At 38.7% G+C, this 23880-nt stretch overlaps 1 protein-coding gene across 2 annotated transcripts in view; it reads right to left on the bottom strand.

The window, feature by feature from the left end:
* UNC5C (unc-5 netrin receptor C) overlaps positions 1 to 23880 on the bottom strand; it is a 389709-nt gene that overhangs the window by 125874 nt on the left and 239955 nt on the right. For both annotated transcript variants that reach the window (XM_024736100.1, XM_024736099.1), the window contains exon 3: positions 3760 to 3903. In XM_024736100.1, coding sequence (XP_024591868.1) covers positions 3760 to 3903 — 144 coding nt within the window. The remainder of the gene's footprint in view (positions 1 to 3759; positions 3904 to 23880) is intronic.

The following is a 23880-nucleotide window of genomic DNA, read 5'->3' as shown; positions in this document are numbered from 1 at the left end:
ACAGCATGCTAGACGCTACAGACTCAAAGATGTAAACATGGCTTGGCCCAAACCTACACGTGGCTCACAAGGTGGTTCCCATCTCAGGGAAAAGGATGAGTGAGCTATGAGAGGAGGGCAGAGAGGGCCACTCTGATCCTCCTTAATTCCTCCCAGAAACCATCCTATTCCAATCTGTAGTCAGTGGCCTTTGCACACATAAGAACGAGAAACTCCTCAGGAACTATCCTGACATTCCCAGGAAGATGGATTGTCCGTGCACATAAATCCATTGTAACTACTGAATTGAGGAGAAGGGTGACCGTATACAGGGCTCCTCTGGCCGCAGGCTTAGGGACAAAATTACAGTCTAATTATACTTGAATCGGCAGAGAACCTCAACCTCTAGGACTGACAGCCCAGGCCTGGTACAGGAAGTGGTGAAAGAAGGAAAAACGTTTTCGTTTTTAAAGTTAACTTAATATTGATAAGTTTCAAAATGCACAGATAAAGTTGTATGACTCATTACCTCTGTGGTACGAACATTATTATCATACACTGAGCACTTGCTTTGTGTGTGGCACTATGCCATAGGCTTTACAAGTTTATTCTAGTTTAATCTTAAAATAACCCTATCATTTTCATTTCATGGTTGACGGAACTAAGTGTCAGAGGGGTTAAGTCTCTTGATGAAGGTCACAGTAGTAAGTGACGGAACCAGGGTGTGAATACATAAGTCAACCTGGCCCCAAATGTGTGCTCTAACTACCCCACTCTGCTACTCTTTCCACATTATAGCCACCATCCCCTGACACAAGCAACCGTGAACTACATCAGCAACAATCACAACCAACAGCAGAAACAGCAGCCAAGACGTTTCCTGAAGAAGGACAGTGTTTGCTGACATTTTGCCTGAATTACGTTTTCCTACCTTAACACTCAGAATTCTCCCATTGGCCTATCACGAGGGACATTGGAAGAAACAACCCAATGAAACTGGAGGCTGCGTCACCATAAGGGTTCTACTTTGGACAGTCATTAGAGTGTCCACTTGAGTCCCCTCAGAAGGAACTCCTCTCCCTGCAGTGGAAAGCTGCAGCACCCACTAAGTGAACACATTTATATTCACGACAAGTGAATATAATTCAAAGTGAATCTAATTCAAAGGAGACAAGACTGTATTAAGAGGATGGACGAACTGCTCTGAAAGGTTTGAGAAAGGAACACCTATCATTCTGGAGACTGGTGAGGCAGGAATGACTTCACTAAGGACAACTGAAAGAAATCCTTCAACAAGCTCAGGCCTTTCGAATCATTCTCTCCTTTCTTTCTCTCACATCCCACATGTAACCTCTCAAAAGAAAGCTACTACCTCTGCCTTTAAATATATCTAGAATCCAGGTCTCACTGCTCCACAGCTTCTAATCTATGTATCCTAACATCTCCCACATCCAGAGCCTCGTAAGTGGTCTCCCTGCTTCTACTCTTGCTTCTCACGGTCTATTCTCAACACAGCAGTCAGGTGTTCTGCTAAAATGGAAGTCGTGTCATGAATTCCTCTGCTGAAAACATTCCGAAGTTCTCATTTCATACTGTGGACCACAGACGTTACACCCACAGGGCCTAGGCCATCTCCACACTGCCCTCCTGTCCATACCTTTCTCAGCTCACCCAGGGGTCTACTTTTGCTCACTCTCTTCCAGCCACTTCGGCTAATTCGATCTTCTTGGTACCCGCCAGCACATTCCTGCCTCAGGCCATCTGTACTTATGCCACTTGCTGTCCCCTCTGCCTGACTTCTTCTCTCCCTTCTTTCAGGTTTCTTCAACTGTCAACTTCTTCTGGAGGCCTTCCCTGACCACCCTCCCCAGCACAACATACCCCCTTTTCCCACTTATCTTTCTTCATAGCACTTAACATCTGCTCTGTCTCTGATTATTTATTTCATATACAGTGTGCCCTTGCTCACCAGACATAAACCTCCTGAGGGCAGGGATCATTATATGTTTTGATTCTGGCTCCATACCCAATACCTACAATTGTCCCAAGAACAGAGTAAATGCTTATTAAATATTCATTGAATAAATAAGTTTTTACAAATAATGAAAGGAAGTAAGAGAAAGGTGAAACCTTTCAGTATGAACAATAGCTGGAAAGTATAGAAATGGAAGTATTTCTAATCTAGTGTGACTCGATTGGAGACATTCTTTGTGGTCAGAGCTGGAAATTTAGGTTACCTTATGTAAACAATGAAACATGGCTGTTATGGGCTGAAATGTGTACCCCCCGCCAAAATTCACATGTTGAAATCCTAGCCCTGAGTACTTCAGAATGTGACTTTATTTGGAGATATGGCCTTTAAGGAGGTGATTAAGTTAAAATGAGGCCATTAAGGCCATACTGGTAGCCTTAAACAATATGACTGGCATCCTTATGAGAAGAGAGATTTGGATGTGGACGGTTACAGAAGGAAGACAGTATGAAGACATGGAGAAGATGACCATGTACAAGCCAAGGAGAGAGGCCTCAGAAGAAGCCAATACTTCCAGCACCTTGATCTTGGACTTCTAGCTTCCAGAACTGTGAGAAAATAAATTTCTGTTGTTTAAGCCACCAGTCGGTGGAATTTTGTTATGGCAGCCCTAGCAAACTAATACAGTGATATATACCATTGTTAGAAATTTTGACTTTATCTCATGAGCCACTATAAAAATTTAGCAGAGATGGAGGTGAGCTGAGATGAGACCTGAGTTTTAGGAATCTTCTGAAATCTTGCATTTGTGGTAATATGGAGGAAGGATTAGAAAAGGGAAAAGACTCGAGTCATGGAGACTAACCGGGAAGTGTTTGCAACGGTTGGGATCTAGATCAAGCAGAAGGGAAGGAAGAGGCGAGAACAGAATTGGGGGAAGCATCAGAGCCAAAACTGTTGGGACTTAGTGACATATTACAGGTAAGTGACATTGACATCAATGCAAATTGAAATTTAGTAAAATACAGACATGCAAAGGAATTCAGATGATAAAATGTACATGGGTTTCAGTGGTCTCATAGTTGAGAAGATTTCTCAGTATGGAACCTAAAGACAGATTAAAGCAGCATTCATGCCGCTCAAGGTGTGAACAGTACTTGTTGAGAAAAGGGTCTGCAGAAAGAGCTGCAGACTACATCTCCTCCTTGGGGATAATATGCACATTAGCATATTAAGGAATCTGGAAAGTTTTTCAATGAAGAAACCTCTTTAACTTTGTCCAAAAAAAAGGTATTCCCCACGTTTATTGATTATGGAACACTCTTTTTGTGTGTGAGGCACCTTTTAACCTCTCCTTCCACACAAATACTCTAGAAATTAGCACAGTTTGGAAAACAGTGGTGTATTCTGATGTGCCAGAACAGTTCTAAAATAAACAGAGAAGCTGTCTGGGTAATTCCTATTTCTAAGAGCAAAACTAGTCCACACTGTCCTAACAGATTGGCAGAATAAACTCATTAAAGGAATATAGTTGGTTTTCCCATAGCCTAATTACTACCAGATTAAAAAAGAAAATTCAATCTTTTGAAAGTAGCACGAATTCTTTCACACCCATAAAGGAAAATTACTCAGTGCCTGAAACAAAATAAAATGATATTCTGGTGATTTAAAGGGAAAGTGTAGCTCAAATTCAGAAATCTGGGAGCAATTTTTAACCAGGGTTCTTTGACACTAGAGCACTTATGGTCTGAATTTTCCCATTTTCCAACAGTTTCTGGAATCCACGGTGCCCCTGCACTGTGACTCACATGCAATGCGCACGTAGGCCTTCCGGCTCTTGGTGGTACCCGCCGAGCTCCAGGCCACACACTGGCACCAGTAATCTTCAGGCCCAAAGAGTTCTTCCACTTGCTGGCGTGAAATCTCAATGCTTACTTCCCGGACAATGAGACCTGCCAAGGCAAAGGAAGATTTAAGTCAGGAGAAGACTTGTATTAACAAAACACCATACACATATTTTTCCTCCAGTGATCCTTCTTGATGCCATAGACCAAGGTCCTAGATATTGCCTCTTATCTCCTCTGATTTTCCTCTGGATCCAGTTACTTGTCCACACCTTTTTCATTCTCTTATTTGCTATTTCAAATCTCTGGATTCACCAGATAATGAAAGTGGACTTGGTCTATCACTCCACAGAATTACACCTTTCCCGTTATAGCATAACATTCACCCTCCACCAAGGTATCTTCCTCTGTGTATTGAAACAGTAACTTGAATTTAACATCTTCTAAGGATTCTATCTTAATTATACAGGTTGTGGGTAAGATACCCATATGCTGTACATAGCTTTACAATAACTAAGTCTACCTAATTCTTTACATGAAATGAGAATGACCAAAAAACTATAATAATAAGTATATAAATCATCAATATATATATTTATATGCACAAATATGTGTATCAGTTTTTATTACATGACCTAGTCCTTTATAAATATGTGGTGATTTTTTAAAACTAAGTCATTTTAAACAGCTTTGTTTATTTTTTTTTTTTTTTTTTTTTTTTTTTTTTGCGGTACGCGGTACGTGGGCCTCTCACTGTTGTGGCCTCTCCCGCTGCGGAGCACAGGCTCCGGACGCGCAGGCTCAGCGGCCATGGCTCACGGGCCCAGCCGCTCCACGGCATGTGGGATCTTCCCGGACTGGGGCACGAACCCGTGTCCCCTGCATCGGCAGGAGGACTCTCAACCACTGAGCCACCAGGGAAGCCCAGTTTTGTTTATTATTAAGGCACATTGTTTTTCTTAAAAGAAATACTACCCTTAGTTAACAAACCTCTGCTGTTCTATCCAAAGAATGTATGACTTTAAGGTTTTCATGAGTAATATTTTGAAAGCCCAAGTGTTTCTCTATAATAACAATGTAACCAAAATCCTGTTAAAAATAAAGTGGCTTCTAGTTAAAATGCTCAAATAATTGGAATTTATTTCACAGTATTATGTAATCCTAAAATAACAAAAATTGAACTAAGAATCTGGGGTTATCATTTTAGGGGTATTCATCCTGCAGTATGCCTCTTTGCACGAGCAAGAAGGATTATCTGAACAATATATGTGGGCAACTGCCAGTTCTCTTGCACATACTCCCAGCATGGAGTGTCTACTGAGAGAACTGGCAGGGGCACCATTTAGGGAGTAGGAGAATTTGCTCTGGGTCAAGTATGAGCACAGTAAGGAAAGTTAAATGTATGACTCTGTACTGTTTATTCATTCATTCATTCACCAAATATCTACTGAGTATCAATTATGTAGGTACTTGTGACACTCTGATGAGTAAAATAGTCATTGCCCTCAATGAACTTTTATTTTTGGGAGGAGGATACATAAAAGGCTCCATCATGGGTTAGGTTGATTAAATCCTATGGGGAGAGGGACAGGGCACATGGGAAGAAGTAGGAAAGGGAAGGAGGAGACTGAGAACCCAGGAGAAGACAACTGAGCACTGGACACAGAGTGTACTAGCATGAGATGAAACTAGAGACAAGAAAGGGACCACTTTATATACATTCTTGTAAACCCGCAGTTCTCAAAGTATGGCCCACAAAACAGCTTTATCAACATCACTTAGGAACTTGTTGAACATGCAAATTCCTGGGCCCCACTCCAGACTCAGTGAACAAGAAAAATTGAGAGTTCGGCCCAGCAATATTTTAACAAGCCCTCCAAAATTTCTGATGCATGCTACAGTTTGAGAACCACTGTTGTACACCATGTTTAGGATCTGGGATTTCTTTCCGAGAACCAAGTGTTTTAAGCAAGAAGATGACATCATCAGATGAGAATTTAAAAATATACATATATAAATATATATACGATATATATGGTATAATGATATGTACAAGATATAAAGTTTAACTAGTTCCTAAAAGTTATGATATTTTAAAATGTTTGATCATGACTTCTTGGTATAAGTAACATGAAAGAGGTGTCATCTGGAGAGCCTAAAAAGGGGTATTCCAGTACTTACCCTAAAATCTAGGACATGTTCATACGGGTAAAAGCACTCAGGGAAATTAACAACCACCCAACAATAGTAGGTGCTGACCCATCGGGGGATAAACAATTCTTCCTATCACAAGCTGATGGGAGTTGAGTCACAGAAACAACTAAGTCCTTAGGTCCACTGAACTGGAATGAAGCCCAGGAAAGTGGGTTTGATAAACCCAAGGCACGGCAAAATCCTGATGGGGCGACTCTATTTACAAAAGTTTATTAAGTATTATTTTAACATTTTGGAAATTAGTAACGTTTTTATGTTTATAGAGTGATCAGTTTAAAAAGAATTTTCAAGTAACTGGCATATCCCAATCCCTCACCCTTCTATGAAAAGATTACTATATTATTTTAGCCAACGTCCAACCAATAAAGCAAGTCTCCACAGTAAAAAGCCAACTTATTAACAAATAACACTAATTTCCTTCCTTTCTCCTGGTCCTTGCTTGGGCCTTTCATTTTCCTGTCTCATTTTTTCTGATATCTAGAAATCTGTGCAAAGATGGGGCAGAGCCTTCCCTCCTCTCCTGCCTCCTTTCTTTTTACTCCACTCTCTGGTGTTTAATACTTTTGTCTGTTTTAATTGTTTATACCTTCTCTGTTCATGCAGAAAGTCAGTTACTGGAAACGAAACTCTTCCTCTAAAGGTTGCTGCAGTCACCAAAGGGCGGATAAACCTGCAGTATTTCCTTAGAACTATAATGGTTCTTTCCAAAATGTAGAGCAGCAACAAACGGGCTCAGGATAGTAAAACAGCATACAAATATTTTGTGTCCCAAGATGATAACTTCAGGTTTCATTCCCCACCCCAACCCCCGCCACCTTCTACGTAAAGCAATTACAGGAAACCTAATTAAATGCTAGGAGAACTTCATGAGGGCCACTGTATCCTTTTGCCCTAAGAGGCTCATGGATGTTTCTACTGAGCACAAATCTAAATCCTTTTAGGAAGTCACAGACCCGCCTGCTACAGGGATTATTCATCGTATGAATGTCCTGAATTGTGTGGCCCAGGCTCCCCATGGGCACAAGAGTCAAGCACACACACCGATTTTTGTCTTCAGCTTCACAGATGCCCCATCCAGGAGGAGATGGATTAATTACAGCTCTGTACACTGGACCTGCCACATGCCCAAAGTTTAAACTCCAACGTGTGGTCAACAACACCAGAACAAGAAAAAACTGGAGCATGAAGTTATCGAAACACTTACATTTTAGAATTCTCTAGACTTAGCTGCATTATTCAGACTCTGAGTTACTCGGTTATATATCATCTTTTCGTTACCATAGGTAAGTTCGTTACCTATGACATTTTGTTCATCAAACCAGAGGCTAGTGGTTTGGCTAAAAGTAGGTAATGTCCTTTTTCTTTGAAAGTGCAATTTCCAATCTGCTTGAAGTCTTGAGATGGAAAAAGCAACCTGCCTTGAAATTTGAAATGCCATCAGCATTACTTCCAAGCAGGTTGCTTTGAAGAGCATTTGGGAACTTGAAATTGGTTTCAGGTTATTTAAGGGTGGGGGGAAATGCTTCGGTCTACAGGATTTACTCAAATACAAATGCGTATTTTCCATCCTGTCTGACAACGTCAAAGATTTCCCATCACTGTTCTTCCTTTAATAGCGGCATCTCAAGGATGCATGCTGTTTGAAGTTTGCAGTGATTTGCTTTTATAATAGGAATCGTTGTGGTTTGGGAGACAGAGTGCAGCAAAGTAATTAGCATACTTTACCAAGAAGTTTCATAATGACCATGAACATGTACTTGTTAACAGGGAGTTTCACATGATTTTAGAAATTCAGATGCAAATGACACCTTCTGATTGGATCTTTGTGAGGCTATACATGAATTGAGCAATAAAATCTGGTAATTGGCATTTATTCCTTATCTTTAGCATAAATTTAACTTCGTAATAGTCAAGCACCACAAATAATGTTTTTCTAGAGATTCTTATAATGTGATAAAAAAATCCATGATTAATCTTGTTGCCTAATTATTTAAAACAATATCCAAATTCCCCCAGAAAGGTAATCTGCAGTGCTGTCAACAAATATTAAAAGTCCACGAATGTCAAAAATTATGTTGTTCCAGAAATGTAAAGATGTATAAAATATCACATCCAGCCTTGTGCTATTCATTTATCACGTTTATTAGGTGATACTCAAAAATCATGCATTATCTTAAATATTTTTTAAATATGCTCATCAAATCTGCATCTTCTAATACCCCATGTAGTTTCACTAAAAAGCATCCTCACCTCATGTTAGACTTAAGTATTATGTGCATCTGAGTTGCATTTCTCATTCCTCCCAATGACTTTATCTTTCATACGCAAAGGGAAGTTTTGAGACACCATGTTGTGCAGACCTGGCAATTCTATTTCTTCCAGCACTCTCCCTATTGGGAGAAGAGCTGCAGAGGTGACTCTACCAAATTTCATTACAGTATATTCAAAGTTAGTACACATATTGGTGGGAAATGCACAAAGCTGCAGGGAAGGATGTTCTGGAATATATTACATTTTATTGAATTAGTGTGGTCTCTTTTTCATGCTTTTTTCCAGAGCTTAACCTTATTAGTTTTCACTAATATCTAAAATATGAAACATATCAGCTCAAGGTGTCTTAATACAAATCTAACCACACAAAATGCTATCACTGTTTAAAAGGATGTCATACCATAAAAAAACTGATTGTTATTTTAGCAACTTATAACTCTTACTAAAATAATCAAAATATGAAAACTCAAAAGGTAGAACTTTATAATTAAGACATTGTTTTATGCCACATGAAGTCATTTGACAATCTTTGAAGTACATCAGGAAAAGAAGACACTGTAAACACATAATTTACGAACTTCTCTCTGAAATGTTTTCCTTGAATTTTTAATATAATATTTAATATGTAAACAGTCCATCTAATTAACTAAAATTATTTTGTGTAATTGGGAATTGCAACTTACCAGTGTATTTGATTTATTATGAGTATAATTCTGTTAAAGTTACGTTTACTATCATTGTGATCAAGATGAATTTACCTAAAAGTCAAGGAATAACATGGCTGGGACTGAGTGGTTCAAGAGATTTGCTTGGAAGCATTTCATACCTAGGCCATTGACTTGATTACCTTTTATGTGATAGTTTCTAGTCTCTTGGTTCTGGTTTGGCATTCTGTGTCCAATGGGGATCTGTGTTTTGTTTTATTTTTGTTTTGTCTAGAGCTGAGAAAAAATTATTCATTGGATTATGTATCTGGAGTGGGAAGACATCTAGTGCTTCTAGAAAGCTATATGACAACCACAGATAAATGCAGTCTTCCCCCCTGAAACTTGAAAATTTAATTGCAAGATTATATTAAAATAGAATGACAAATGATACTTACCCTGACAATGCTAACACTGTTTTTCCCTTTTCTTTTTAGGAGTGTCAGGTTTTAGATGTTACAGGAGAATCAGTGCTCCTACTTTTTATTTATTTATTTTTTTCCTTTTGTGGTACACGGGCCTCTCACTGCTGTGGCCTCTCCCGTTGCGGAGCACAGGCTCCGGACGCGCAGGCTCAGCGGCCATGGCTCACGGGCCAGCCGCTCCACGGCATGTGGGATCTTCCCAGACCGGGGCACGAACCTGTGTCCCCTGCATCGGCAGGCGGACTCTCAACCACTGTGCCATCAGGGAAGCCCCCTACTTCTGATTTGACTTTCTAACCGCATCAAACCTAAGGCTGTAAGTATGAAGGATAATTGGAGTGGTGGGTATACGAAGTATTTTCTCTTACTTATAGAGTTGTATGAATGAGTTGACAGAAATTAATCTTACCAGCTTTGGCCCATCATGTAATTCCAATTCTTGACTTTGGTGATGAAAAACCTATTGAATCTCTGTTCCAAGAAGCCTTTCTAAGACCAAAATGGGAACTAAAATGCTTTCTGTAATTAATCTCTTCTCATATGTCAATGTTCTTTAGAATATAAAGAAGCTATTCTGTGAAAATATGATGATGGTAATGTGTTCAGTTTGGAAAGACACAAAGCACATTCCACTGAGAAAGCAAACATATTACTCATCTAAATAGTTTTCCTAAAACATCAAACATTATATATATTTGAATGTATATTCCAACATTTTTCTTTAAAAGTATAATTTTTAATCATTATTTAAATCTAACTACATGCATTCCTTTCTGTCCCTATTTCATGTAATTTGTCAGTAATTTCAATAGAAATAATTTTAACAAAAATTTAAAAAAAGATTCCTTTCAATAAGGGTGGGGAATAATAACACGTTATTGTAGATTAGTGAACTGTGGACTTACGAATTATAGACCTTACTATTACTTTTGTCCAGTCATTCATTCAATAGGTATTTGTTGAGACTCTACTATGTGCCACGCACTCTTCTATGTGCTGAGGACACAGTGGTAAAGAAGATAGATAAGGATTCTATCCTCCTATGGGTTACATTCTATTGTGGAGCTTGCTCTTGAGCAACTGTTTCAGGCATAGTAGTTTCCAAGGTGGGCATAGAGATGAAATGCTTATGGGTCCCCTTTTCAGAAGTTTACTCTCTGATACTACAGATAAAAATAGTAGCTTACTGAGTAAAGGGGCTCTGTCATATGCATTGTATATCCATCAGTATAGTAATTGGCACAAATATTTGTCTAGTTGATGTAAGTTAAATGAATGAATGATTTGTTTGTTATAGCTATAATACAAAGTAGTGTTAAATCCAAGCTACAGGTAAATTTAATTGTAACTCAGAACAGTAAAGGTAACCAGTATTTACTGAACATCTACCATGGGTCTCAGTTAATCTGCATAATAATCCTTGGGATTAATATTGTTACACCTCTAATACAGGTAAGGCGTGGAGGTCAGAATTTAAACAATTGTTCACACAGCTAATAACTACTGAAATCAGGATTTAGATCCACATTTGTCTGAATCCAGTGTTCCCATTCCTTTCACTACACCAATATTCCTTAAACTGTGTCTTAAAAAAGTGGGTTTTGCTCAAATAAGTTTGGGGATTTCTGCTTAATACAACTTTCTCTTAGAAACTCAGAGTGCCCATTAGTATACTGAAGATATTGGTCAGAAGTTCTGACATAAAGAAGTAGGTTTAATTTGGACTGCCACCATTCCCCCCAAATTTATTAAACCATAGAACCCTACAGTCAGCATAAACACAGAACCCATTTCATCATGGCTTTCAATGAGGTTTTGTTTAGCATTCACCAGATGTTGATCTATTGAATAAAAGTAATCCATTGTTTGGAAAATTCTGAAAACCCCATAAAGAAAGCTATAGTGAAATTGCTTTAGAAGGAGAGATCAACGGGAAACCTGGGGAATGGAATATTTGAGTTTTAAGCTGAAGCATGGTTTGGGTTTAAAAATTTAAAGAGGAATCAAAGACACTTGAGGAGAAGAGAACAGCAAGAAGCCAAAGGGCAGAGATGAAAAAGCATGGTGACCACCGTGCAGAGTAGTTTACATGAATTAAGTAAAGAAATAAGACCATGGAATTAGAAGAGAGGTTCCTGGAGAGCCTTGTATGCAAGTTACAGAAGACTGTATTGTGGAGAAGGGAGCCTGTGAAAATTGTACAGTGGTGAAATGACATTTTTAAAAATGACATATTCTTTAGGAAGATTAATATGACTTTACTAGTAAGCAAAACTAATCTGATTTACTTAAATTGAATTTTACTAATTTTAATTTTAATTATCATTATACATTTCTTTTCAGATCAATGATCTTACAACAAGTCATTAATCATAAGTGTTAAGAGCAATATTCTTGGTGACCCTCTGAAAAGAGTCTGATGATAAAAATCAGGTACATATATTCAGAATACTAATTACTCATACTGTCAGGCTTTTAGTTTTTTCTTATCCCAAATGATTTAGAAACAAGCATTAAGAGCCATCACCTCTGGAGTGACTGCCACTTACAACAGTTCATATGTAGGATATTGGGGACAGCTACTGGTTTATCTTAAAAGCAATACATTTCATATTGTTTAAAAAAATTTTTAAGTCAAACTATAAATGCTCATTTAAAACAAAACTTCAAATCATCCAGACAATTATTATGACAACTGAGGGACCAGACAAATACTTGTCTAATACATAGCAACCCAGTGATTTATTTAGATAAGAGAATAAATTCTTGCTTTGTATATACTATCTGACTTCTGGAAAGTCTTAAATCCATCAAGCCCTGGTTTCCCAACTTGTAAAATAAAGTTAAGAATTTGTTCGTTCCATTGGTTTGTGAGGAAAGAAATGGAATAACACCTACAAAAGATCTTGAAATCTATAAAATTCCTTTTAAATATCCTATAAAATAGTAATTGAGAATAAAACTATATTCTGGTAACAAAATTACCATTGGAGGTACTAACATAGTTTTAAGGGAGGGGAAGAGGGGGGAAGAACACCCTGACTGGAAATTGTATTAGTCACGTACCCAGATGAGAAAGACGTGGCTGGTTTGGGAAATTTTCAATAGAGTTGGGAGAGTTCAGTCTGGGTGGGGATGTGAACTGTCCAGGGCAATGCAGATGTGGCTACGATATTTAGAAATGAAATCTGAACAGCAGGCGTAAGTTCTAGTGATTTGCCTTTAAGTTTCCTGTCCTTCAGCCAAATCACCCAGGACTTTCCTCACCCCCTAGGTCCCTACTATATTAAAGCACAGATAGAGTAAAGCTACCCTGATGGGATGAGTGAAGAGTCTACTGATTTCTGTAATGAAGAAGCTTGCCCAGCTCACCCATTAGGAGTTTCTTACATCCCTATCCCAGTTCCCAGGTGAGGCAGGGACACAAAGCAACTGAATAGAAATAACTAACTAGGGTAGTTCTGACTAATTTGGGGCAGAATAAGCAAACTTCCATCGTTTAGAGAAGATTTAAAATTGATAAACACAATCACGTTTTCTAGAGTCTTTCTTCACTTTCCAACTAGGATGTGAGCTCCATCAGGGTAGAAATTTTTGTGTGCTACCTGATGTTGCTGTGGCCTAGAATAATACCTGGTACATATTGTAGGCATACAATAAATATTTGTTGAATTAATGAAAGAATATTTCCCCCAGGACACTAAGATATACTTATTTAAAAGATATGGGATTGTGTTCCCTTAGACTTTAGAGGAAAGGAACTTTCAGTCATGATGGCAGTTGTACCTCCTATCCTAGCCAGAAAGACATAATCAAACACAGCTCTTATTTAAATTTTGAACATGTTTGCTATTTGCACTAAGAACAGGGAACAAAAAGTGGAGTTACTGTAATGCTTTTTAGAGCCTCCAAAATTGTTGGGCCTCCAGTAATAGCTGAGTGAAAACAGATCAAGTATCAGTGAGAAGATCCTTTTTTCTTATCCGTTTAAAAAAGAATTCTAGTATGCGAGAATGACTCAGTTTACAAGAAGGAAAAAATTTAACTTATGAAATTCTAAGTAGAGATGAAAAATATTAGCAGTTCATATTTTCAAGCCAGGAGTATGTACTGAACTCCTGCTGAAACAATTTTCAATTTGAACTTTATAGAGACTGAGGAATAACTATTTGTTCTGATATTTCCAAAATATTTTTATATATTCTGAGATCCCTGCCTCAAATTTTTCTTTTATTATTCCAAAGGGAAAGATGATTTAATAAAATAATGCAAATGAGTATAATGCACTTAAACTTTTTACTTTTTTTTTTTTTTTTTCGGTACGCGGGCCTCTCACTGCTGCGGCCTCTCCCATTGAGGAGCACAGGCTCCGGACGCGCAGGCTCAGCGGCCATGGCTCACGGGCCCAGCCACTCCGTGCCATGTGGGATCTTCCTGGACCGGGGCTCCAACCCATGTCCCCTGCATCCGCAGGTGGACTCTCAACCACTGCGCCGCCAGGGAAGCCCCTTTTTTCCTTTTTTTTTAAATGCAGAGAATGTCTCTTTGACCTTCTACTGATTCTAAGTTACATGTACTTAGTTTTTGATAAACATAAGGCTTTAGGTAGAATTCCAGAAGACAATACTGCTACATTATTTGCCAGTAAAACCTTATATTTAATTCATCCTTGGCAATTAACTTAATTGAGAGTATGATCTTTGGAGAAGGACTTGGTTCAAATTCTAGTTCCTCAAATGACTAGATGTATGACCTTGGGAAAATTCCTCTACCTCACTAAATAGCACTTTCCTCAACAAGAAAATAGGAATTAAAATTCCTAACTCAATGGGTTATTTTAAGGATTAAATGAGGTGATACATGTAAAACTCTTAGCAGAGTAAGCCCTTAATACGATACTAACTAGCCTAACTAATGTGATTTCAGAAGCTAAAATAGTTTATGCCATGCTGTGTACTACACAATGCCCTTCATTTCAGAGCTTTACAAAATTAAAGTCTATGTTTCCATCACAGAAGTCTTCAGGGCAGCTATTTTGTATGAGCTTTCTTAGTAATTCAGGCTACATCCTTCTTCAACCTACATCTTCTCAACCATGGCTACCAGGGTCTCGAAGCAAGGAGAAGAGAGCACAGAGAGCTCACACCTGCTCTTAAAAGGCTTGGTTGGCTCTGAAGTTCAACATAGCTCACTCATAGCCCATGGGCTAGAAGTAATCACTTGGCCAAGCTGCCCAGCAAGGAAGTGGGACTTGTAATATTCCTGTGTGCCCAGGAAGGAGAGAATACGACATAAATATTAGATGGCCTTCTACAATATAATAAAGTTTTCAAATATCTGAATGTGTGATTTTAATATTATGCCCCAAATGCTATAAAACAGTATAATTGGCTTATTATGTAAGAAAAAATTTTCAAATAGTGTACTTGCAGTTTTTCAAAATACTATTTCTAAAATAAATGTTGAAGAAATTGATGTGAAAATCTAGGTTATGATGTTTAGTTACTATTATAATTTTCTTTACAGTCCCACATCTTATTTTGATGTTTTCACAAGAGATAGGAAAACTAAAACTTGAAATAATGTACGAGTGATGCCTGATTCTGAATGTCGTGTGTAACTTGTAATGTCTTCACGTCCATTCTGCACCAGCACCACAAAGAAAAATTAAGAAGGAAAAATGATTGTTTCCCACCACGAGCTCCGATTTCCTGAGATATTTATGTAACTGTATAATACTGCCAACTGAACAAACAGCTTCAATCATGTGTCTGTTCATATCTCCAGGTAAAGTTTTGTTCTTTTCCTTTCTTTTATAAATGTATTCCCTTCAAAGGATACACACCCTAGCGGATAGACAATCTCTACGGGAGAACGGGAAAGCTAGCTATTTAATACGTGCAGTTCAGTGTCATAAGGTGTGGAACCACAATAATTAATATTTTGTGATGATACACTAATAGAGATGACATTGCGTGATTAGCTGGGTTTTCAGAAAAGTTAGTAAAATGAAATTAATGGATAGGACTGTTCAGTCTGAAGGATAGATACAACATGCTGACAAACAAAACTGGGTTTCAGCATAAAGTGGGTATGTTATATAGGCAGTATACATATGCACCAAATAATACTATGTGTATTTACATGCATATCATTCATCTAGTATTTTCTTTTCACTTCCAAGTTGGAATGCATTTATTTCTTACCCTACAAGCCCATTTAGTCACATTTCTGTCAGATCCCACTTGCATATGCGGTGTTGAATAAATCAGTGGTTAATAAATGTCCTTGGAGGACTCCCCTGGTGGGGCAGTGGACACTGCAGGGGACACGGGTTCGAGCCCTGGTCCAGGAAGATCTCACATGCTGGGGAGCAACTAAGCCCGTGTGCCACAACTACTGAGCCTGCGCTCTAGAGCCCGTGAGCCACAACTACGGAAGCCCGCAGGCCTAGAGCCCGTGCTCCGCAACAAGAGAAGCCACCGCAATGAGAAGCCCGCGCACCGCAACGAAGACCCAACGCAGCCAGAAATATAATTAATTAATTAATTAAAATAAATAAATAAATGTCCTTGGAAATACGTTTAGAGATAAATAGTGAACTGCTGTATCTCATCTTAAATGTATATTTTTACTCTCAGAATCTTAAAAGAAAGATAGCCTGAGTTAGCACATACATATATGGAAAAAGAGAAGTAATTACAGACCAATCATGTAAAAGGAGCCTGGTTTATTACTCTTGAATGGATATACTATAGACAAAAACGTAAAATGTTCTCATAACTGTTCACAAAATTTTGCTGCAAAGGAAACACTGAATGAGGATGGAGAGCCAACCTTCCCATCATAGAGCTTTTGTCACGACTCCACGGGCTTAGGGCCCCAGCCCAGCCCCACAGCAGGCAGAGCTGCAGGACACTCAGAATTCCAGCCCTCCTGGACCCGCTCTCCCACAGGTACTGCTCTAGCTGACCACACGCTCACTTCTAATTTGCAGCGAGGTAGTCTGACAAGCAGGCTGGGAGGATAGCAGAGATGGAAACACAGGTCAAGTACAGATAAAATGATGTTCACCTTGAAAAACACAAATAAGACTTTTAGGCACTAATGTACAGGGATGTATCTATTGAGAAATGAGAACACAAACACCTCTTTCTCATTAATAATTTTCCCTATCCTCTTCTGATTCTACCCCAACCTCTCTCCATAACCCAGTATCGGTACACTTCCTACGTCTATACTTAAATAATACAGATTTATGTCCCCTGCACATATCTCATATATCTCCACCCATCCCCCCAAGCTGGTCTCAGGTTTGTTTTAAAAACATATCATGTGGGTGATCCCTTAGCAATCCTTTGAAGTTCCATCCCCGTTAAAAAGTGAAGGGGGCTCCGGTGTCCTAAGAAGAGAAATAATGACAGCGCATGGCTGTTATTTCATACGCTTCTGACTGTGAAATAAATGTTTAAAAAAATGAGAACACATAAGCCAAAGTCAGGCAAAATTACAGTTGAGAAGGTAAAAAGAAACACCTAAACTCTTGCCAAAGGTTCATGTTTTACGTAAAGCTGCAGTTGGGACTTCACAAAGGAAATCTCCGCACTTTTTATTTCTGGTTCAGAGGATTTACATGCTCTTTCTAATGATCTGGGCCTTCAGCACTGGGTAATGTCTCCCAGTCCTCAGCTTAGCACTCATGCAAAATTGAAGCACTTTGGAGGCAGTTTAGTAGCTGCCGATGAATCTCAATGTGCAGGAAAAGGCATAATGGTTGTTTAGCACTTACTAGGAGAAGCTGAGGAAATCAGGGGGAAAAATCTATTGAACTTAAGCCATCTGGGAAGCCAACTGAGAGCGACTGCATTAACAATGTGTTTACATTCCTATTGTGTTGCTAGGTCAAGCGAAAGTGTGTGTGTGTGTGTGTGTGTGTGTGTGTGTGTAGAAGAAATTATCAAGTGCAGCTCTTTAGGTTGTATTGGCTATTTCGATTTGGTTTTGGCAACTCTGTGGGGCAAAAATTTTCATGAGAAACGTAGCTGTGAGAATTTTTAGGTTTCCATGAGACAGGACAACTGTTAGAGCACAGAGGCTGGCAAGGATGCCGTGGCATGAGAAAAGTGAGCGATACAAGAGCCTGGCTGTGCAGCTCTTTCCCTGCATCTGGCCCACAGGACAAGGCAACAGATTGGGAGAGGCTTTAGAAAGCTGGTAAAGAACACGAGGAAATGCTTTCGTTGCCTGCTACATGTATAGTTAAGTTAGAAATACTGACTAAACGAGGGGAAATAGCCAGGTAAGTGCCTTCTCTTTCAGCACCCAGCAGCCCTACTCATGCCTCCACTATCATGGCCTTTTCTGGTCCTGGTATTTAATAGACTACTACTATTTTTTAGAGCAGTTTTAGGTTCCCAGCAAAATTGAGAGACAGGTACAGAAATTTCCCATATACCTACTGCTCCCACACATGCATAGCCTCCCCTATTGTCAACATCTCCCACCAGAGTGGTACATTTTTTTTACAATTGATGGGCCTACATTGACACATCATCACCCAAAGTCCATAGTTCACATTAAGGTTCACTCTGGGTATTGTACGTTCTATGGATTTGGACATATGTAATGACACGTATCCACCATTAAAGTATGATACAGAGTAGTTTCACTGCCCTAAAAATCCTCTTGTGCTCCACCTATTCGTCCTTCCCGTCCCTGGCAACCGCTGATTTTTTTTACTGTCTCCATAGTTTTCCCTTTACCCAAATGTCAAATAGTTGAAATCATACAGTATGTAGCCTTTTCAGATTGATTTCTTTCACTTAGTAAAATGCATTTAAGATTCCTCTCTATCCTTCCATGACATGACAACTTTTTTTTTTTTTTTAGCACTGAATAATATTCCCTTGTCTGGATGGACTAAAGCTTATTTATCCATTCACCTACTGAAGGACATCTTGGTTGCTTCCAAGTCTTGGCAATTATGAATAAAGTTGCTATAAACATCCATGATTTTGTGTGAACATAAGTTTTCAGTTCCTTTGGGTAAATACCAAGGAGTGCAATGGCTGTGTCATATGGTAAGAGTATGTTTTGTTTTGTAAAAAAACGCTAAACTGCCTTCCAAGTGGCTGTACCATTTTGCTTTCCAACCGGAAATAAATGAGAGTTCACGTTGTTCCACATTCTTGCCAGCACTGGTGTTGTCAGTGTTCTGAATTTGGGCCATTTGAATAGATTTGTAGTGGTATTTCATTGTTTCAATTTGCATTTTCCTGATATAGGATGTGGAGTATCTTTTCATTTGTTTACTTGCCACCTATTTGTCCTCTTGGTATGGTGTCTGTTAAGGTTTGTTGCCCTTTTCAACTGTCATATTAAGTGACTTCTTCTTGACAGATGTTTGGTGACTATAGTGGGCTAAATGGTGGCCCCTAACAAGATTATGTTCACATATGAATCCCCAGAACAGGTGAATGTTACCTTATTTGGTAAACGGGTTTTGCAGATAGAGTTAAATTAAGGATTTTGAGATCTTGAATTATCAAGGTGGGCCCTAAATCCAGTGATAAGTGTCTTTACAAGAGACATACAGATAAGACAGACAAAGAAGAGAAAGTGATGTGAAGACAGAGGCAGAGATTGAAGTGATGGGGCCACAAGCCCAGGAATGCCGGGACCCCCACCAGAAGCTAGAAGAGACAAGGAACAGATTTTCCTCCAGAGTCCCCAGAAGGAGTGTGACTCTGCTGGATTTCAGACTTCTAGTCTCCAAAACTGTAAGAGAATAAATTTCTGTTGTTTTAAGCTACGAATTTCATAGTAATTTATTGTGGCAGCCCTCAGAAACTAATACAGTGACTAAGGGCATTTATTCTCTGTCTGTACATTCAAAGAGTAGACTCAAGAATCTGACAGAGCAAAAAGGTGAGGAAAAGCTGTCTGCCATGCAGTGTTTTTCTGGTTTCACAAATGCCCCATGGGATGGGTGTGGGGATGTAGCCTTTTAGTCACTAACGTCATTTCAAACAGAGGGCATCATTGTCTAGAATCATCAAGGCTGTAGCTATAAAAAGAGGCATGTCATTCATTCCCTGCCATTCCTGGAACTGCCTTGTACAGAACATTCCCCTGGGTTTTTCCAGCTAAATTTTAATTCACTCAAGCCCTGAAGTTCCCCCCTCTTCCGTCAGGAGGCTGCTATCTCTCAGCCTGAGAAGTTTAATAGGCAGAGACAGGCGAAAGGGTATTGAAGAAAGCAGGGGCTCTCTACCATGTAACTCTATACCATGGAAATATCAAGGGGTTTCACAAATTTATTCTCATAATGAAAGAACTCAAGCAAACAGTAAAGCATACTCTTTTCCACTCTCTCTTTTCCCTCCTCTATTTTGACCTCTCTAGACTGTGACCTCCTTAAGTGCATCAGGTCTTAGTTTTATCTCTACTTACAGCACCAAGTAAAGTATCTGGGTCACGGTTTTTGAATAGAAAGTCTATGTACTTCCTCTATGCTGCATTTTCACAGCAGTGTCTCAACAGTTTTCAAGCCTGGTTGTACATTAGCATTGCTAGTGAGCTTAAAACAAGCAGACAGACAAAGAAAAAGCTATGCCCTGTTCCCAATTAAACCATTCTCTCTGGGGGTGAGGCCAGGACATATGTATTTTCAAAAATCTCCCACTGATGATCGTCAAATGCAGCCACAGGGTTGACAGCAAATGCCTTAATATTTCCTTGCTGCTCTTGCTTTCATGTTCTTGGAGATTTCTTCCGAAACAGATTTCAAAAATCAGGTTAAACCCTCAATGAAATTAGGAATGAGTCTAAGACTTCCCTAATCTGAATTGTTTTTCATTGCTAGATATTATACTTCCTACATGCTGTGCTTGCTTTTTTGCCAGACCCTGATATTCTGCTAACTGTAGTTCTCATGTTTTATATGCTGGTTTTGTGTGCTTTTCAGAGGAATTGGCAAGACTGGTTATTTCAACAGGCATCCCCAAGAGGGCTCTGAAAATCCCCAGCTAAGGGATGATTCTGGATTGACGAAATTAGGGGGAGAAGACTAAAGAATCCAGAGCAAGTAAAGGCTTCACCCCTCAAATTTCAGCATTAGATTATTCATTGATTGCAATAGTTTTTTAACTAAAAAGTTACCTGTTCCGTTTTTTAAGATGCCCCAAAAACGTGGGGTGAGGAGAGAGAAAATTTTGAGCCAAGTATTGGGAGAATATTGAATAGGAAGATTTAGTGATAGATACAGAGCTTCAAACAGAATGGATAACAATTCCTGACATCACAAAATAAGAAGGACAATAACCTGGGTCGTTATTGAATAATTATCAACCAGGTTTATTTATATTTAGCATAATAGGTACAGAAACCAAAAGAGAGCATTTAAATTTGCAGAGAAAGGCATGCTCTTTAGGAAGCTAACCCTCTTTTTTAAGCTGAAATTGTTCTCAAACTTCCTTAAATAAGATGATAAATCCATTTCATATTATAATCTGGAACTCTGTTAAGTATGTTCCTTCCCATGAAAATAAAGAACAAGAAACTCTCTTTAAAACCCTTACAAAAAAAAAAAAAAAAAAAAACCCTTACATAGGGCTTCCCTGGTGGCGCAGTGGTTGAGAGTCCGCCTGCCGATGCAGCGAACACAGGTTCGTGCCCCGGTCCGGGAAGATGCCACATGCCGCGGAGCGGCTGGGCCCGTGAGCCATGGCCGCTGAGCCTGTGCGGCCGGAGCCTGTGCCCCACAACGGGAGAGGCCACAACAGTGAGAGGCCCGCATACCGAAAAACAAAAACAAAAACAAGACCCTTACATATTTTAGCCAAACATTAGATTAAAAATACATTATGGCTTTTAACACTTGTGCTATTCTCACTTTGAAGTGGGCATATTAAAACTCTAAGCCACGGCATATGCATGGTTGCTGGGCACATGGCAAAATTGCTATAGCAACACAATCACTAGTTGTGCTCCTGAAATGCCCTGTTTGGGTAGCAAGTAATCTAGTGAAGAATGGTTCTTGGACTCCTGTTTCTTACTGTAGTCTCTGTATGAGCCTAGGGTTGGGTAGCATTTGATCTTCTCTTCTCAAAATTTAGAAAGGCACACACACAAACACACTCACACAAATATACATATGTATGTACTTACATATCAACTTATCTGCATATTCTTGATTACACTGTATTAATCAATGCTTTCATCTTAACGGTAGGAAGAGAAAGGAGTAATGCATTACAAGTAACCTTGCCCTAAGTGTTATCTGGCAAGGGAGAATTCCTTTGTGTTCATTACATTAAAAACTCTCGCTGTATATAATTTTAGAAAATTTCTGTTTTCCTCTAATGAAACACAGCTAGCTAAAACTGCATTGAAAAATGTGATGTGTTCTTGCCTTTACTTTAATCATGTTCTTACTCTACAATCATGTTTAATACAATCATGTATTAAAAAATACATGATATTACATTTTTCTATACAGTATGTAATTCAAATCTTAAAAATCTTCCCCATGGGATAAAACTGAATTAAAATTATATAGTTCTGTAAATATGGTGTAGTCAGGGTGTGTTGCATGCAGTATGTACAGAATCTATAATATTGATGTTTGCAAATATTGGAATTATAAAATATACAACAATAAAAACTTCATGACAATGACATATTAGAAACAAAAGGAATCCAAATGTGTAGCCCCCAATTTTTCAAGTACTCACTTCTGTTTGTAAGTTAGGAAGAGAATGGAAACAAAAGCCATCTTTATATACAGTGAGAGCCCAAATCACTCAGCTAGCCAAGACTATTTTCATGCTAGAATGGAATGAAAGCAACTAAAATCCAAGTTCTGGAACTCCAATCCAACCAACTTTTGTAATTGCAGCTGGGATACGTTGGCCATGTGAACCCCGGTGTTTAAAGAAAATGTCGATGTGAAATTAGGATAAATCAATTGTGAGCACTAAAAAATGAAGAATATGAAAAAGTATATATTTCGGGATAATTAATATTCTGTTATCACTAACTGGTAACTACTTTCTTGCCAAGTTACCTGATTGACTCAGTGGAAAAGCCTTAATGTACTACATGGATCCTTGCCAGTTTTCTATTTTTATTTTGGGGCTAGCCTCATACCAAAAAGAAAAAATTGTTAGTTTCCAGTATTGAAAGAAGGACCTTTGAGAAGGAAATCAAATAAATAATTGATTTATATTCCGGAATCATTTATCTTCATTGGCAGACACATATTACAAATGTAAGGCTCTGTTCTTGCAAAGGCAATACTCCCACTGAATTACATAACAAAATATGGAATAAAGTTCAAATAGGGCTTCCAAATTTTATGCATCATTTACTAAAATTTAAACAAAGCCCACCTAACTTCCTTTTGAAAATATTAATTCTATTAATGAGAACTAAGTTTACAGTAATTATTTTGCATGGAGAATAACAACTGGTCTGAAAATTGTGTCTATTTAATGTGTAAAGTAACTACTCTTATAGAAGATTATGCTTTGTGCATTTCTCAAATTACCTATTCACAAAGTATTCCAAATAAAAACATCATTAGTATGTATCACTACATTTCAGTTACCCAAATTTAGTAGGATGAATGGCTACAATCTCACAAACAAACTTTTATTCATCATCTCTTGTGCTCAATGCCATATGTTATAAACTACAAAAGACAAAGCTTTACAAAACACAGGCCCTACCATACCATTCCAATCTAGTTGAAGAGACAGAGATTTTATATATATCATAAATAACATATGATATTGAATTATAAGAAACTGCCATTTTTGTACCTCAAAAATCACTGAATATTGATAACTTCTTATGTATAATACACATATACATTTCACATTTATGAGTATAATGAAAATGGAAGCACACATAAGTGAAATGCGGACATGTTTATGCTATGACTTGGGGTTTTATAGAAGGATTCACCTATGATATTGCTTTTGAGATACTTCTTTAAGAATGAGTAGGATTTTTTGGGCTTCCCTGGTGGCACAGGTTGAGAGTCCGCCTGCCGATGCAGGGGACACGGGTTCGTGCCCCGGTCCGGGAAGATCCCACATGCCGCGGAGCGGCTGGGCCCGTGAGCCATGGCCGCTGAGCCTGCGCGTCCGGAGCCTGTGCTCCGCAACGGGAGAGGCCACAGCAGGGAGGGAGAGGCCTGCGTATCGCAAAAAAAAAAAAAAAAAAAAGAATGAGTAGGATTTTAACAGAGGTAGGATGGAGGAAAGTATGGTATAAAGAAACATTATTTCATACAACACACATTTATTGAGCACCTACTAAGAACCCAACACCAAGTTAAGCATGGAGCTAGATAGCAAAAAAGATAGACATAATCCCTGAATTCATGGAGCTTACTCTTCAGCTCATAATGTTTAGACTGAAGAGGAGAGAGAACTTGGGAAAGGAGAAGTGATAACTGTCCGTTT

The sequence above is a fragment of the Neophocaena asiaeorientalis genome, unplaced genomic scaffold, assembly GCF_003031525.2.
Source record: "Neophocaena asiaeorientalis asiaeorientalis breed wild unplaced genomic scaffold, Neophocaena_asiaeorientalis_V1.1 scaffold7, whole genome shotgun sequence".
Classification (NCBI taxonomy): domain Eukaryota; kingdom Metazoa; phylum Chordata; class Mammalia; order Artiodactyla; family Phocoenidae; genus Neophocaena; species Neophocaena asiaeorientalis.
Note: the sequence above shows the minus strand (reverse complement) of the source record. Positions and strands in the feature narration are given on the sequence as shown.